Source organism: Oncorhynchus mykiss, chromosome 9 (assembly GCF_057628025.1).
Source record: "Oncorhynchus mykiss isolate SJ-2025 chromosome 9, ASM5762802v1, whole genome shotgun sequence".
Taxonomy (NCBI): Eukaryota; Metazoa; Chordata; class Actinopteri; order Salmoniformes; family Salmonidae; genus Oncorhynchus; species Oncorhynchus mykiss.
The window spans coordinates 28025622-28040520 of NC_143030.1; the positions used below are offsets into that span (position 1 = coordinate 28025622).

The 14899-nt window shown below is 44.0% G+C and overlaps 1 protein-coding gene and 1 pseudogene across 6 annotated transcripts in view; both read left to right on the top strand.

Annotated features, from left to right (window-relative positions):
• Positions 1-1856: 1856 nt before the first annotated feature.
• LOC110531800 (myb/SANT-like DNA-binding domain-containing protein 1) lies at positions 1857-4291 on the top strand (annotated as a pseudogene). Its single transcript, XR_016483180.1, has 3 exons — positions 1857-2550; positions 2824-3110; positions 3856-4291. The product of XR_016483180.1 is annotated as a myb/SANT-like DNA-binding domain-containing protein 1 (transcript).
• Positions 4292-5631: 1340 nt separating this feature from the next.
• The window catches only part of LOC110531788 (regulator of G protein signaling 12), a 78360-nt gene continuing 69092 nt past the window's right edge, over positions 5632-14899 (top strand). For 2 of the 5 annotated variants that reach the window (XM_036987657.2, XM_090183908.1), the window contains exons 1-3: positions 5632-5771; positions 7360-9317; positions 11660-11776. In XM_036987657.2, the coding sequence (XP_036843552.2) occupies positions 7452-9317; positions 11660-11776 (1983 nt within the window). In that variant the 5' untranslated portion in view covers positions 5632-5771; positions 7360-7451. Of the gene's footprint in view, positions 5777-6152; positions 6708-7359; positions 9318-11659; positions 11777-14899 lie in introns of those variants that run through there. The other 3 variants (XM_036987655.2, XM_090183907.1, XM_036987656.2) reach the window with 2 other exon arrangements.

Sequence of the window (14899 nt, forward strand, 5' to 3'; positions counted from 1 at the left end):
GTTTCTATATCACTGTGTGTGGTTATGAGAGGGCTTTTGCGCCTCAAAGTGCCAGTTCTGGCCGACTAAGTCACATTTCTCAATAGGTTTTGATCTATCTGACAGGCTCGAGCTGCTTGAAAACAGTTGCCGACATGCAGACGGTCAAGATGTATAAATAGACTAACATATGTGTTATGTATTTTATGTAATTATATAGAACTGCAAGGTTTGCTCTTTCACTATCTTCTGCCACTTCAGGACAGATATTTAAAAACAATATGTGGTGTTTTGTGGTCATGGGTTCAATTCCCGCAGGGATCACTTACAAAAAAAGTATGCACTCAACTTACTAGAAACTTTAACCAAAACAATTTGTGGCTTAACATAAACCTATAGACCTCGGTCCACTTCAATGGAGGAGGTACACTAACATTCAAAAGTTTGGGGTCACTTAAAAATGTCCTTCATTTTTTTTGCCCATTAAAATAATATAAAATTGATCAGAAATAGAGTGTACACATTGTTAATGTTGTAAATGACTATTGTAGCTGGAAACGGCAGATTTTTTATGGAATATCTACAAGGCGTACAGAGGCCCATTATCAGCAACGTTGGCACGTTGTGTTAGCTAATCCATGTTTATCATTGTAAAAGGCTAATTGATCATTAGAAAACCCTTTTTTAAGTATGTTAGCACAGCTGAAAACTGTTGTACTGATTAAAGAAGCAATAAAACCTTCTTTAGACTAGTTGAGTATCTGGAGCATCAACATTTGTGGGTTCGATTACAGACTCAAAATGGCCAGAAACATAACTTTCTTCTGAAACTCATCAATGAAGGCTATTCCATGTGAGAAATTGCCAAGAAACTGAAGATCTCATACAACGCTGTGTACTACTCCTTTCACAGAACAGAGCAAACTGTCTCTCACCAGAATAGAAAGAGTGGGAGGCACCGGTGCACAACTGAGCAAGAGGACAAGTACATTAGTGTCTAGTTTGCGAAACAGAAACAGAAGTCCTCAACTGGCAGCTTCATTAAATAGTACCCGCAAAACACCAGTCTTAACGTCAGCAGTGAAGAGGCAACTCCGGGATGCTGGCCTTCTAGGCAGAGTTGCAAAGAAAAAGCCAGTGTTATGGCATGGTGGAACGTCTGTCAGTTTCTATGGAGCAGATGGACCTCAAGATTTAATAAGGACAAAACTGTGTTAAGACTGTGACAGCAAAGGGTCACTAATAAAGACAAAGTGATGGTAAATCACAGATGGGTGCGGCTATTAGTGGCACTAGCATTATAATTTCTTCCGACTTCAACGTGGCCCCTTCTTGGAAATCTGGGGATTGGCTGGGGGAGTTTACACAGACAGTGTTATGTTCACGTTGTCTCCTGAGTGCTTTATGTCCTCTAGTATTGAAATCTAACATGGACTATAATGGCTCGTATCCATCATTGCACTCTGTCTTGTGTGAACCTGTACCTGTTGCTAGTGGAGAGCAAGAGAGAGAGAGATAACATGCTAAGCCCACACTTGCACGCCAAGGGCCATATCGTGGTAAGGAGTGGGGGAGGGGTTCAAGTGTCCACACGTAAACTGACCTACTGACAGGACTCCCATTGTCTTGGTTTAATATACCCCCCCCCCCCCCCCCTCCCCCCCCCGAACGTCTTTCCCCTGCACTTTCATACAATTTGCATATCATTTCATCTTGCATTGAGAATAGTATCCACACAGTCCCTGCAGTCCCTGCACTCCCAACTGTATGTTATTAAAAGCTTTTAAATGCAGCAACGTCTTGGCAGCCTTGTTGCCAAGGAAACAAATGAAACCCGCTCTCTCATTCTACTCCCTCCCTCGAGGCTCACATTTCAAATCTGTTTTCCCTGTAATCTCTGGCCTAACTCGTTGCGTTTCAGCTAAAAGCTTTTTGTTGTGGCATTGGAGCCAGAGAGCCAGAGAGGACATGAGAGACAGGGAATGGTTAAGAGAGCTGGGGGAGGAAGAAAGAGGGTCCTCCTAGTTGCCAGGGCAACTTGACATCACAGTGACGATTTCCTCCATTTAAAAGCTTTTAACCGGATCCCTCTCCTGCCCTAGGCCCCATTTTGAGTCCTCTTTCAGCTAAACTCGGGGGGAAAAGCACAGGCAAAGCAGAGCGGTGTGTGGCTGTTTGCAACCACATTCCACTGACAACTGCTAGACTGCACCTTAGAGCAGAAAAGGGCTTTCAAACTAAGCCGTTTTGGGGGCCTATTTTGTTTACCAAACCAAAACAAGAATAGAGTACTTTCGAGTGGGCTTTCAAAATGGCCACCGAGGACAGTTTCAGTTACCTCTTCTTGGGCCACAGCGAGAAGCACAGAAGGGCCCGAAACTGGACTGATGCGGAGATGAAGGGGCTCCTGTACGTCTGGGAACAGAACGTCGCCGAGCTGAAGAAATGCAAGAGGAATACCAAGATCTATGAGAAAATGGCCCAGAGGTTCTTCGAGCTCACGGGAGAACAGCGCCACCGGGAGGAGATCAAGATGAAAATCACCAATATGTCTTTCCAGTACAGGCAAGTGTAAGAAATACACAATTTATTTGTTTGGATGGAAAGAGGTGGCAACATAAATCCATTAAAATATTATATTGTATGAACTTACTTAAATATCCACAGAGAGAGTAGACAAACGTGGGCTATTTCTTGGGAATTTAACCCCATGGGTGTCAGAGCAACTTGCATACCTAGAACTCAATACAGACAGCTATGATACCTATAAACCCAGACGTCTGATGCCCACTACTGGACCCAAACCAATATATACCATCCTTAACTTCTGTCCTTCTTTGACAGGAAAATGAAGTGCACGACCAATGGGAGTGGAGGTACCCCGGACTGGCCGTACTACCAAGCCATAGAGAAGATCCTCACCAAGACTGTCGATAATGGGACTATGAACCCATTTGAGCTCCAGTCTTCGGACCCCTCCACCTCCACGGAGGCCTCGATCTCCCATGCGGAGGGCCTCCCCATGGGCGTCCTTCGGAGTACACAGGCTCCTCTGATGAGATGGAATTTAGGGAGGACCTGGGTGGATCGGAGAGCTCTGGCAGTCTGCATTCCGGGCTTCCCTGTACTGAGTAAGGCCATGTTTACATATTGGTCTTCAAATGAGGGAACAGACAGACAGACAGACAGAGAAGAGAGAGAGAGAGAGAGAGAGAGAAGAGGGAGAGAGAGAGAGAGAGAGAGAGAGAGAGAGAGAGAGAGAGAGAGAGAGAGAGAGAGAGAGAGAGAGAGAGAGAGAGAGAGAGAGAGAGAGAGAGAGAGAGAGAGAGAGAGAGAGAGAGAGAGAGAGAGAGAGAGAGAGAGAGAGAGAGAGAGAGAGAGAGAGAGAGAGAGAGAGAGAGAGAGAGAGAGAGAGAGAGAGAGAGAGAGAGAGAGAGAGAGAGAGAGAGAGAGAGAGAGAGAGAGAGAGAGAGAGAGAGAGAGAGAGAGAGAGAGAGAGAGAGAGAGAGAGAGAGAGAGAGAGAGAGAGAGAGAGGTATCAAGCTATTGAGCTAAACTGCCCACCCTTGCCAAGAGGGGTCCTCCATTGTCATTGGTAGGGTGTGATCAAGAGTCTCCACAAGGCTCTCGATGTGATAAAGATGAACAGTGAATTGTGATGATAGTTAGTTCGCATGAGAGTACTTAGCATATAGTGAGTTTACTTTAATTTCAACCTCTTCTTTAGTTCCTGGCTTATCCCAGAAACCGTTTGATTGAAAAAGGTTCCTACATATGGAATGAAAAACATAACCATTAAATCTCTTGAGTACTTGCATAAAACTCTCTATATACTGTGTCATTACCATTACTTTGACTAACAAAGTTTCTGTCCAGTTCCCACCCGGCACCGGGCAAGAGGAAAAAAGTACACCAGCACCTCTCCCTGAAGCGGTGGAAGCTGAAGGTGATGGAGGCAATGCTGCAGGAGCAGCGGAAGGTGAGCCGGGCGGTGGAGGAGACGTGCCGCGAGGTGCGCCGTGTCATGAACCAGCAAAACTTCCTCCAGGTGCAGAGCCTACAGCTCCAGGAGCGCATGATGAACCTGCTGGAGAAGATGATTCAGCCACCCGCTGCCCCCATACCCACCTGGGGTTCTGCTGCCCAGCCAGGGGTCAAAGAGCCAGGGCAGGGGTGAAGGGTCAAGTGTGAGGGATCAAGGGGGGTGGGAGTGGTCAATATATGGCTATTCTAGAAAATAAATTCTATATATGACAAATTGCTAAAAGGCTATGCTTGCTGATCGCTATGGCTATGCTAGAAAGGACCTGCTATATGGCACTTTTTAACAACTGATTGATAGCGAATACTGACTGTAATTGTCAATCTCACCCTTATCCCTAACCTGGACACTTAACCCCCAGAGAGAGGGAAAAGCTTATCAACTTGCTCAACAGTACTGAGAGAATATAGATGGTTTCGTCCTTTCTAGAATGGCCATCTTGTAGTTTCTGTGAGAGAGTGAGAGGCCAGGGGTGAGGGTTTCGGGGCTGTACGGTTGAGGATAGTTCTTAGACATGTTCCACCATTCAGATTTGAAAGATATCTACAAGCTAGGAAACTACGTGTTCACATCGACAAAAGACAATGTATGTCCACAAATTCTATATCTTGATGACAAAAGGCATGGGCATTTGATGTTGTATCAATTATGTTTTAATGTCTGTCCTGCTATGGTTTTTGCATATCCCAACTAGCATAGCCTACTTGTTTGAAATGTATGACTGAAATAAAAACAAATGTTCTGTTATCATTTTTGGTTTGCCTTTCAACTATTCCTGGTACCATCACGTCTCCCTTTCATTCTAGATATTGCTACAATGTAGCCCACATATGCTGTGTTTACACAGATAGCACAATTCTGATCTTTTTTTAACTAATTCGATTTTTTTTGACAAATCAGAATAGCTCTGAAAAAGATCTGATGTGAAAAGGTGGAAAAATGATCCGAATTGGGATGCCTGTGTAAACGCATACATAATGTTAGCATTCACACTTAGTGTGTATGTAATGTAATAGTATCTTTATACAATAAAACACATACTATTATATGATAGCAATGATATAATGTGTAACAATAACACAGTATCTGCTTCTCTTGCATGGTAGTGGTTGGACTGGTTTAGAGAGAAAGGATATCAACACATTAAACGATTGAAAGTGCTAGACAGGCAAAATCCAGGAAGGGGTTTACCCTCAGTGTTGTGGGTAATGTGAGAGGACAGTTACAGTAACTCACTTTAAACAGCATTGTCTTGAATAATTAACTGTTGTCTGAGAGGATTAGGGGAAACCTTGGGATTAAATAGAAGGGAGTTGAATGTAGCTTTGCCAGGTGTCGGTTTAGCATTTTAAATGCACTTTTTAAAATTTAATTAATCAATATACTGAAAGTGGGTCCTACTGCAAAAAGATAGTAATAGTCTGCTTATTCTCATTAAATGATTGTCTTTCACTTCACTAGCCTACTAGGCCTAAAAAAAAATATCCAGGATTTTAGTAGGCCTAAACATTAGTAAACATCTGCTTTTGGGCTTGCTCTATGTTTACATTGATTGACTCACTGCTGAGTGTATATTTGTCTAGAGACTGTGGTGTGTACAGTACATGTGTAATAGGACCACGTGACTCGCCCTTGCGACCGTTGCAGAACTTTGACCACAATGCAGTTTGTTTACAAGTAGCGAGTGGCAGGATGCAACAAAGTATCACTTCTCGAGCTGTGTGGTTAATACATCCAGTTAAGATTTAATGTAAGGTAATTACGATGTTATGTTAATTATCTTGTAATAAATCCATTATTAATTGTGCAGTGGATGTTGCATCACATTATCATCTTATAGCTTTGATTTAAACGTGCATAGTTAGCCTATGTGAAATGCTTTTAGGTAATGCTATGTGTGAATTGTAGCTTAAATATCGGTAACAATGTTTATATTTAGCTTATCAATGTTGATGATCAGAAACAATAGGATCATACCGCAAATATTTGAATATTCAACACGAGAGATTGGGCGGATTCGATTATGTTGGGCCACCGACAAAGGCTACCTTGCAAAGCCCAGTCACGTCAGCGGGCAAAAACGGGGAGGGAGGAGCGTCATTCTCAAATCGAACAGAAATATGTGCCGCTCGGTCATTTTGACAAGGCAACATGGTACATCGTCCAGAAATCTCCTTTACATAAAATAAATATTTGAATTTTCAAAAACAAATCATTGGTAAGGCAGATAAAGCGTTTTTATCAAATGCAATCACTTTTACATGGGATAACACAGAATCCTTATGCAAGTGCTTACTTGCGTCACTTTTGTTTGGAGCCGATTTCGCAGTGGGCTTTGAACAGGGCACCTGGCTCGAGCCCGGGAGTCAGCCGGTTCCAAATCGAATGCAATCAATTTTCAGCCGATGCAAAACACGCCTACACGGGCGAGATGAATCGAATCATTTCATTGGCGAATTAAATAAATCACGTGCTCTGAAAACGTTAGAGTGTCATGGTTACTATGAAAGACGCTTTGTCCCCAACATGAGTGTTTGTCACCGCCATATGGAATACGGATACGAGGGAATTTTTGAAAACACAAATTATTACGTTTCGGAAACTACGCATGTGTAGATTTCTAACACTTTTTTTGGACGTTTGGGATTATGCAATATTTGAACTGACTTCATAAAGTTTTGAAACGGTAAGGTTAATTTCAGTGGCACTGACAACATTGTATCTGCGCCTAAACTTTATCGGCATAGGCCGGGCTACTTTAAATTTAAAACTCTAGCAAATGTTTTCGAACATATTTTGGGTTTTGCTGTGTTTGGACAGACAATGCAAAAATGTAATAACCAAGGGAGGTAGAATAGAAAAGGATGTGATGTCCAACGAAACCAATTCAAGGCGCTCGAACAGGTTTGTCTGGTTTGAAAGCTCTTGCTTTGATTGAACTGTTCTTGAGAAGGGGGCCAGCTGGCGCTGTTTGCTCTAGCAGACGGTTTATTTTCACGCTCACTGCCCACACTTGTCTGGTTAAACTATAATAACTCAATATATTTTTGTCCCAAAATATGGAGATTGTTATTGTGTGCAGCATTAGACTATTGAAGTGGAATAACATATTTTTTAATTGAAGGGGGAAAGCATTTGATGCAATCATTATTATTTTGTAACATTGTGTAACAAATACTTTGTAACATAATATTATCACAGGATAAGTGTTACAGTTGCTGTTTGTTAAGAATATTGATTCTGGAGGCCTATGCTTAATCAATATTTGATACACTGTATCTCACTTATCTTTGTCCTCTCTCTGTCTCTCTCTCTGTCTCTCTCTTGTCTACTTTTAGTGTTTATGCAGGATGACTAAAACACTTCAGTGTTGGCACTAAAAGATAACATTCCATTGTGACATTAAGGTCCCACGCTCTCCATTTGAAAAATGTCCACATTCAGGATGAGGATGCCGGGACAGAACGACAGGGCACGAAGGCGCCTGAATTTGACCGCCCCTCAGGAAGCCAGAGGGGTCGAGGTCGTTCGAGGACGTGTAGGATATGGGTTCACCTTATCAGGACAAGGCCCGTGCCTCTTGAGTGGTATATTGGAGGGGAGCCCTGCAGACCTGCTTGGACTAAAGCAGGGGGATTGTATAGTGAGTGTAAACGGAATCGATGTCGCAAAGGCTTCCCACGAGGCTGTGGTGCAGTTGATTGGCACCTGTAAAGGACCCTTGCGGTTGGTGGTGCTTGTCAGGACCGGGCCCATGGTGGACCCTTCCTCCAGCAAAGAGGAGTTAGCGCTTTCTAGAACAGAGGGAATGGGGGTTTTTCAAAAGGGGGGAGTTTTTCGAACAGTTTTGGACCACTCTGGCAACTCGTCATGTAACTCAGTAAACGCCACTCCATTTAAGCCGAGGCCTTTGTCAGAACCGGACATGTCCCACTGGACCCAACCGTGGAACTCCAAATTCCAACCTGGCTTCCTGTCTGAGGAAGAAACCGCCAAAGTGGCAGACATCGACTCTGTTTTCAATGACCAGGAGAACGATGTGAATCCAGACTGGAGTTTGCTGAACACAGCCATGGTGGTGGGCTACCTGGGCTCTACTGAACTGATCTTGGCCTTGTCCAGCCCCAGCTCAGAGGATGACTGCCTACAGGTAATCCGCAGGTGTATTAGACGTATGGGCATTGAGCAGGAGACCCACACGCTGGTGATGATAAAGGTCATGTTCGACTGTGTCCGCCTCTGTGATGACGCTGGAGCTGTCCTGGCAGCCTTCCCTTCTGAGAACCTTGTCGTGGGAGTTGTGTGTTCCGAGGACAGGCGCTTCTTTTGCCTGGTCACCACTGCACACGTCTCTGGTGGCCATGTGGGGAAGAACGGTCCCCTGAGATCCTCCTGCCATGTCTTTTTCATCGACCCCGAGCTGTGCCACCACAGTGACCACCTGGGCATCGCCGGGCGCTTCGGCTTTGACTGCACCCCAGACACCCAGGGCTGCCAGGCGTTCCCCCTCACACCCCCCTCCGTCCTCCAGTTTGTGTCTGTCTTATACTGTGACATGGGGGAGGCGGTGGAGAGGCTTAGAACCAGGCTGGACAGAGAGTCGGCCCACCACCTCCACACTCGACAGAACAGCAGCAGAGCCTGCAAGAACGGCAGTGCCAGCAGCAACAGAGACAGCGGGATCGGAAACGCTTCCCCCCCTGAGGAGAGACCGGACAGGGATTTCCCAGTTGCCCACGGAACCAACCCCGGGAGCAACCTCCCCAGCTGTCCATGGGAGGATTACCCCCAGGCTGAAGCAAACCTCACCCAAATAGTAGCTCACCAAAATGGCCGCCTAAACTTAAACGGTCATCCTAATCCGGGAAGCACCCATTCCCTTTCTGAATCTCTACCGGGCCCAGCGTCGTTAACCGGCCCATCCGGAGGCCCTCCTCCCAAGTTGGAGTTTCAGTTCAAGCCCCCGCCACCGCCTTACCCTGTGGGTAAGATCCAGAATCTAACAGAAGGAGGAGGACCCTTCAGAAGCAGTCAACGCTGGTTCTCTATGAGCGTCAAGCAGAGGTGGCCTAAGGGCCACGGAGGAGAGCCTGAGCCCCAGGCAACACCGGCCACTAACAGCTGGTCAGGACCAGCCACGGTGGGTTGCACCAATGCCCTGCCACCCCCCAGGAGCCAGATCCCACCAGACAGGTACCAGGCAGCAGAGGCCAGGGAGGAGTGGGCCAAACGACTCTGGAGAGCAGAATCTGGAGAGCTGCTAAATGGAAAGCCCAGGAGAGATGCTAATACCAAGGTGAGATTAGAAGAGAGAATGTTGTTGTGTTGATAGAGATTTGTTGTTGTGTTGATGATTCTGTGGTGTGTCTATGTGTGTGCGTGCGTGTGTGTTAACTTAATGTATAGGCCAGAGTTTGTGTTTTCCCTAACCCAAAGTTAATAAAGGAGATTGTGCAAAGGCTGAACAAAAATACCTTTGCATGTCCCTTCTGTTTAACATCCAGTTTTGTGTTTGTTTTTGCTTTATGTTCAACTTTATTCTACAGGGAGTTTCAAGTTTTATTAGTTGTATGTATGGGATAGGCATGGTATACACCGTCCAGCAAAATTCTTTCCTGCAGGTTCCTTCTCGACAATGCAACAACAGTAGATGAGAATATGAACATAAAGTAAATGGTTCAGTAGAATAAACATTTTAGTGTAAGTATAATACAGGAAGTCACAATTTATAGTCCAATATTGTGGGGAATTGTGCAGTATTCAGCAATCATGTGTGTGTAGTGTGAACATACATCTGGTTTTGTGTTTCTATTAGCTTTTTGTTCAGCTTTATTCCACCGGAAGTAATAAATGGTTTGCAGGAGTCGAGTTGCCAGGCACTGATAGGGTGGACAGTCCATTCACTTTCACACCTAATATAATACACCATTTCACCGCTCATTTTTTTTCTGGGAATTGAGCAAAAAATGCCACCTGTTGATTTATACCACAATGATGTCATTGTCATAAATCCACATCCAGGATTTAGTTCCAAACAGGCTTTTTTGTTGTTTTCCTCATTATCCACAAGATGTCCCTGTTTCACTATCTAGCTGGGGTGGGAGTGCTTTTCCCCATGGAAGAAGTACTTTGCTACTTATTTATGTTTCTTGTTGACACAAGGAAATGTGCATTCCAAACTTGTGATATTCTGGAACCCCCCCCCCCCCCCCCCCCTTTTATAATATTATGATATTATAATATTCTTCTCCTGTGGCTGCACTATTGGATGGTATGAGTGTAGATAAAGATGGATGTGTTCCATGGAAATGCAGGCATTTGTCAAAACAGAAACTTTGCTTTGACAGAGTGGCATATTTAAGCAGAAGTGGAGAGAATCCTCCTCCACCCTCTAATGTGTTTTTGTTTCTGCTCTTCTTCTTTCCAGTGCAGAGAGCAGATTCCCAGAGTTTGATGATAGTGGAAAATGTGCGCGCTGTTTATCATTGTGTTTGTCTCTCGCTGTTTATCCAAGTGAAAGTTATTGTTCTGTGTGCATACTCCGGGATGAATCGCGTGTCTGTCTCTGTTCTGAAAAAGAAGACAATTTTGCACAGGAAGCGAAAGAAAATTACAGGGTAGAGCCCATGTGATACCATGGTAATTACCGGCAGTTCTTTATTCCAGCTCAAACAGGCTGGGCTTTCACCCATCATTATAATAACAGGGCTGCTGGCAAAATGCATTTCTCATGCTCATTTAGCATATAGCAGTTAAACTGTGAGATTAAGGTACAGATGAGTAGTGGAGGAGTTGAATTTGATGAAAATCAATTTCTTCACTTCCTCAGCCCGACTGGTGTCTGTGAAATCGTCAGCATTGTGCCAAACTGAGACTAATGGGCTTGACCGTGTTTCACATGGGGCTCACTGTAAGTCTTGGGTGGCCAGTCTGTTATTTTTATACAATCTGTGAGCCAATCACATTTGCCATGATGAGTTATGTTGTCTGGCAGAAGGGAGTTTTTAAATGTTATTTAACCAGGCAAGTCAGTTAAGAACAAATTCTTATTTACAATGACAGCCTAGGAACAGTGGGTTAACTGCCTGTTCAGGGGCAGAACGACAGATGTTTACCTTGTCAGCTCGGGAATTCAATCTAGCAACCTTTCAGTTACTGGCCCAACACTCTAACCACTAGGCTACCTGCCGCCCCTAAAGTTGTGTGTCATGACCCATGTTAGATAAGGACACAGCATATGGCCTTAAGGTCAAGGCAGGAAGAACATTTGTAATCTTGGTTGCTTTACATCATCTCGGTTTACATCATCTAAATTGCCCAGGGAGTTCCTTATCACCCTCTCCAATTTTCCCCCAACACTGCAAGCTTGTTTAAGCCTTGTCTATTTTGTACGGAAGTGTATTCCAGACAGAAGAATGATCATGTTAAACTGATCATTGATACATTTACTAATCCCTAATGCTTACCTAATAAGGTGTTATGTCATGTTTTTGTCATGTTTATGATGGTGTTATGTAGGCTCATAACCCATAACTAAGTATGACAAAAACCACGATAAGATCAATTGTGTCCATGTAATAGTGTGATGTTTTGGCAGACAGCCATTCATTCTTATGATTTCTCTTCTGCCCTTGACAGGGCTCCAAGTTCTGGGGCATCGGTACGGGACGCTCCTCTGGCCGTCGCTTCTCGGGCCGTCGCTCATTTGGACACCCCAAGAAGCTCAGCCTGGCACGATCACTGGATGACCTGGAGGTAGACCCAATACAGTTCCAGTACAGTATTTATAACTGCAGTCATATACATTTAAACCTAGCTCCATCCTACTCAGGGGGTTTTCTGGTATTAACCCATTGGAGTTTTTGGAATTATAATTATTTGAATGAGAGTAAACTATCTGGTGCAACTCAATGGACTTAATTCAATACAACTCTGTTCCGGCTTATCGTACCAATGCCTTTATATTACAGCATTGAACAATGGCCTTGTTACACTGTGTACCCATCTTTTATGGGAACGGTATTTTTCCATCATGCCGTTCACCTCTATGCAGAGGAGATGGTCTAATTTGGACATTCAGCCGAACGTCCCTCCCCCTTCCGTTCTGCTCCAGTTTCAGCTCTTTCTTAACCTTTCATTTCTGTTTCATTCTCGAGTTTGGTGCCACACTTGTGGTGAGGGTGGCTCACAAAGTGGCCTTTGTGTGGGCCCGAGGAATGGGCCCTGTTGGTTTGGCCTTGCTAATGAGCAGCGCTGCTGAATGACTGAATGACGTGCCCACATTTCTCCCCTATTAGCGCTGCTTTGGGATTCTACTGGCTCCTGCTTTCACACATAACCTACTGCATACACGTGCACACACACTGCATACATACACACACACTGCATAAACACACACCCTGTCACTCACCCCCACACTAAACAGTAGTGTCAGAAACTTGCGGCCTGTTGTTCTCTGTTTAAGTTCCATAGGGTTTTCAACAAGCCTCTCTGGAAGATAAACCTGTACCGAACAGCCTCACACAATATAAAGCACATTTCTTATTAGTTTTTAGTTTTGCTCACTTTTGTCGTCGAACGACTCAACTTCAAAGCCGTCTGTCAGCACAACGCATGATTCACTTTCTTATCTCAACGCGGCTGCACATTTTTTACTACACAGCATTAAGATGTCATGACCAACGGTTTCTGCTCATTCTGTCGGAGGGATTTCTGAGTCACTGGCGCTGCAGAGGAGTGAAGAGAAGATAATGGTATTGTCAGTCAATGTGTGAACCCTGGACTGGGAACTATATAAAGATTTGCTCCAGTTCACTATTTGCTTATGCTACAGCGATGATGTCATTGGTGTAGACAATCTGGAAATCTTCCGGTTGCGAGGAGCAAAGTACACTCGGACCTTGCAGCCTCTTCAGGGTCAACAGCTACTGTGACGGCTAGGGAGAAAGACGGGGTGTTTTAAGTGTTGAAACTGTCCATGACATCAATAAAGAGAACACACAGACTTTCATATGTTAGCATTAGCTATGATCTCTGTCTACAGAGCCCACCCTCACATGCTAACTATACATGCTGGCATGTAAGCAACTGTATGATACACATAATTCTAAACTGGGTGATTCGATCCCTAAATGCTAATTGGCTGACAGCCGTGGTATATCAGACCGTATACCACGGATATGACAACATTTTTACTACACTAATGACATTGGTAACAAGTTTATAATGGCAATAAGGCACTTCTGAGGTTTGTGGTATATGGCCAATGTACCACGGCTAAGGGCTGTATCCAGGCACTCCGCATTGCGTCGTGCTCATGAACAGTACTTGGCTGTGGTATATTGGCAGTATACCACACCCCCTCGTACCTTATTGCTTAATTATACAACTATAATAGGAACCTATAGAAAAGGATCTGTTATAGGCCTACATTAAAAGTCTGCTACCTACACTTACAGCTCTAATACAATAGAATAAAATGGATACAACATGGTATTGTCTGCACGACGAGGACATTTGCCTTGGGCTTCACACAAATTACATTTATAGATTATAAATAAAATATTGCAATACTAGGAATACTTTGTCATCAAGAGCATTTCATTTGACATATAGGACTGGGTTTTCCAACGTAAGCATGTATTGAATTAAATAATAACTAGGCCTGGCTCATTTTGTCATCCCTTTTTTAATTGGGCTTTCTGTAACGATTGTTGGAAGGAGAGGACCAAGGTGCAGCGTGTTATGTGTCCATATTTATTTAATGAACACAGAAATAACAACGTGAACAAACAAAACCGAAACAGTTCTGTCTGGTGCAGACACACAACAGAAAACAATCACCCACAACTCAAAATAGGAAAACAGGCTACCTAAGTACGGTTCTCAATCAGAGACAACGATTGCCAGCTGCCTCTGATTGGTAACCATACCAGGCCAAACACATAGAGATATAAAACATAGAATGCCCACCCCAACTCACGCCCTGACCAAACTAAAACAGAGACCTAAAAAAGGAACTAAGGTCAGGACGTGACACTTTCAGGGTAGTGGCTAATCCTGCTATTTGATCCTCTATATGACGCAAACTGTAATTTTATTTTGTACATACATCAGAAATAGCTTTGGCATAGCTACTTGTGAAGCAAAAAAGGCTCTATTTGGGTGGCCACAGACTGAATGGGAATCCCCAGTTCAAATGGGGAACAGTAAGTAAGAGTAGTACAATTCCCTAAAGTGTTTCCTGGAACACTAAGACTTGTGTGTATTCAATGAGCTAAATTGCATTTTGGTCAGCGGCCGGCTGCCCACTTACCTAAGTGGGGCTAAGTGAATTTGAACACAGTTCGGCCAAGAGAGCCTCGCATTTACAGTATAGCGTTTTCCCCAAGATGTACATTTCCATGTTATGAAACTGTGGAGTTCAAACTTAAGGGTCTCTTAGGAGTTGCTGGTCCTTGGGGATTTTCCTTGTGCAGTCACTATTTCAGCCACCCTGGAACCATGATGAAATAAGTGCAATGAGTGAAATTCACCAATGCTGATGGTATAAATTAAAAATATATATATTTTATTTAACCTTTATTTAACTAGGCAAGTCAGTTTCAGGTAATTACTTTTTGAGGTTTTGTTCTAATGGCGGCCAAAGACGATTAGATCCTCACCTATGGCTATCACCCACCCCTGGTTTCCACGTCAAGAGCTCATTACCCCGAGGGCTCAGCGTCACCAGCCTGGCTAAACTAGACTGAATGCTGCAGACACCATAGTTTCATTCAGTCTGGTTTAGCAGCTTCACAGAATTATCAGTCAAAGATCAATGAGTCCCTCCTAAATTCTCTGCACTAGCAGATCTCAGCCATAAGGGATATGATTATA